This window comes from Nannospalax galili, unplaced genomic scaffold (assembly GCF_000622305.1).
Source record: "Nannospalax galili isolate Female #2095 unplaced genomic scaffold, S.galili_v1.0 scaffold1157, whole genome shotgun sequence".
NCBI lineage: Eukaryota > Metazoa > Chordata > Mammalia > Rodentia > Spalacidae > Nannospalax > Nannospalax galili.
Window position 1 is genome coordinate 1,328,129 of NW_008340118.1, and position 2,156 is coordinate 1,330,284.

General features: G+C 59.9%; 1 protein-coding gene across 3 annotated transcripts in view; it reads left to right on the plus strand.

Annotated features, from left to right (window-relative positions):
- The window catches only part of Pde10a (phosphodiesterase 10A), a 517,525-nt gene that overhangs the window by 288,669 nt on the left and 226,700 nt on the right, over positions 1 to 2,156 (plus strand). The window contains exon 1 of one of the 3 annotated variants that reach the window (XM_008835119.3): positions 7 to 147. The exons of the other annotated variants lie outside the window; for them this stretch is intronic. Coding sequence (XP_008833341.1) covers positions 81 to 147 — 67 coding nt within the window. The 5' untranslated portion in view covers positions 7 to 80. Of the gene's footprint in view, positions 1 to 6; positions 148 to 2,156 lie in introns of those variants that run through there. 3 annotated transcript variants of the gene reach the window in all.

Consider the following 2,156-nt stretch of genomic DNA (forward strand, 5'->3'; position numbering starts at 1 on the left):
GCGCTGGCCGAACTCCGCGGCGGCCCCGAGGCGTCGGCTTCCCGCTCGCCACCGCCTCGCCGCTGCTCTTCGGCTCCGACATGGAAGATGGACCTTCTGACAACGCGAGCTGCTTCCGAAGGTTGACGGAGTGTTTCCTGAGCCCCAGTGAGTGGCCTGGCCCCGCGTTCCCGGCGGCCGGGGACGGGTGGGGAGACTTGGATCGCGGGTGGGAAGGGGCTACGCGGTGGGTCGCGGGCCAGGTGCGTGCATACCGAGCGGTGAGCACCCAGCGGGCTTCCTCGGAGGGGTGGGAAGCCGGTGGCACCCGGGTGGCGTGCAGGAGCGCCGGCGGCACGGGAACACCCGGCTTTTCCCATGCCCCGCGTGTGCGCGGAGGAAGGGTGACTTGCGGGGTGGCGGGAGCTGGACATTTCGAGTTGGACCTGCCCCTGACCACGCCGACCCTGCCTAGTATTTATACTCAAGTTTGTCATCCATTAAGCCGGGGTTCTGGCCCCAGCCGGTGATGACCACTTAGCTGGAGTACAGGAGCTTCCTTCCACTTGGGGTCCCGCCCGCTAGATCCCTGTGACTGAGGCGGCCGGGGCGGGGGGGGACGACAGGCAGGACGCTGGAACCGGGGCTTCCCTAATGTGAGTGAGGCTTCCCCCCCCCCTAATGACCGCGCGTTCTGCCCTGTGGACCAGTGGGATGGAGATGGATGCCCCAACCCCCAGTGTGAAGAGGACTCACCCCCCGGCAGCAGAAGGCGTGTCATGGGGGAGGGGGACAAGATTGAGCAGAGAAATCAAGGCAAGAGCCTCGCTAGAAGGAAGGCGGCTGGCGGGAGATGTTGAGGAAAGAGGCGGATGCTCAGAGGAGGGAGTCGCCGCGGTCCTGGATGGAGGGCGAGCTGGGTGAGGACCTGAACGCTGGGCTGGGAGGAGGCTAGGCGGGGCCGGATGGGAGAGCCTTGTGCTCCAGGGGTACCATCCATGGGACACCAGGAGACTCCAGGACCCGCCCGGCCCCAAGCGTGGGTTCGGCGCCACCGTCCACCGCGTGCGCACCCGAGCCTTTGTCTGCTGTTTGCTGGAGAGCCGGGCTCTAGCGGTGCTTTCTCCCTGCAGACTCTGCCAGTTGGTTGATTAGCTTTCTTGCTTCCGACTACTGCTCACTCCTTGGCCTAGGCCGACCCTCAGCTCTGGGGCACTCCTGGTCCAGACCCTCCTGGGGACCAGCCATCAGGAGTGGGAGCATGTTCCATTCAGGGCCAGCTGTCTCCTGCAATCCAGCTTCCCAGGCAGAGCCAGTCCAGTCCACCGCATGGCTCCACATCCACTCACACATCCATGTGCAGTCTTCAGCCACCAGCAGATCTTTGCTTGTACTTGTCAGCTGACTTTGTTGGCTATCAGGGCATGGACCCCAAGCTCCCAGCTGACCTGTGGGTCTGAGGCCTCCCCCAGGTACCCGCCTCCCCACCCATGGGCACTGTGTTTGGAAGCTAGATGCAAACCTTGGTGTTGTCCTTAGATGGTGGTCAGCAGAGACTACACTTCCCCAAAGGGACTCCATGGATTAAAGGTGGTAGCCTGGGAGCTTCAATAGGCCACCATACTTGTGGGACTTTCAAATGCTGTCTAGGGGAGATGGTAGGAGCTTGGGGCTCAGGCGTTTGGCCAGAACACATTTTCTGGAGATGGGCATTTGTGTTTGTGCACAGCTGTAGCTGCTGTCTTTATCTTGGGTGTTGTTGGTAGTGTGCTGGGCATTATGGAGCAGAGTAGAGAGGCGCCTGAGTTGTCCCAGGGGAGCCTGGCCCCCCAGGTCTTTGGGAATAAAAGGCACTCTGGTAGCACGGTCTTCCTAGGGGTCTTCTCTCCTAGGTTCCAGCTGGGGAAAGGCAGACCAGCTATGGTATGCTCACCCCTGGTCTGGAGGAGCAGGTTGGAGCTTGGATTGAAGTCCAAGGCTTTTGCATCTTAGTTTGGGACAGCACAAGGGTCCTTAAAACGAGGATACTTTTTAAACACAACCTACCATTACAGCCTCATTTCTCAAAAGTGAAAGAGAAGGCTCATGCCCAAGGGAAGATTGCTTTCCATCCTGATACTCACCTCCACTTATAGGATTTTTTTTTTTGAAAGTTGCAGTTTTCTCACATTTTTGTA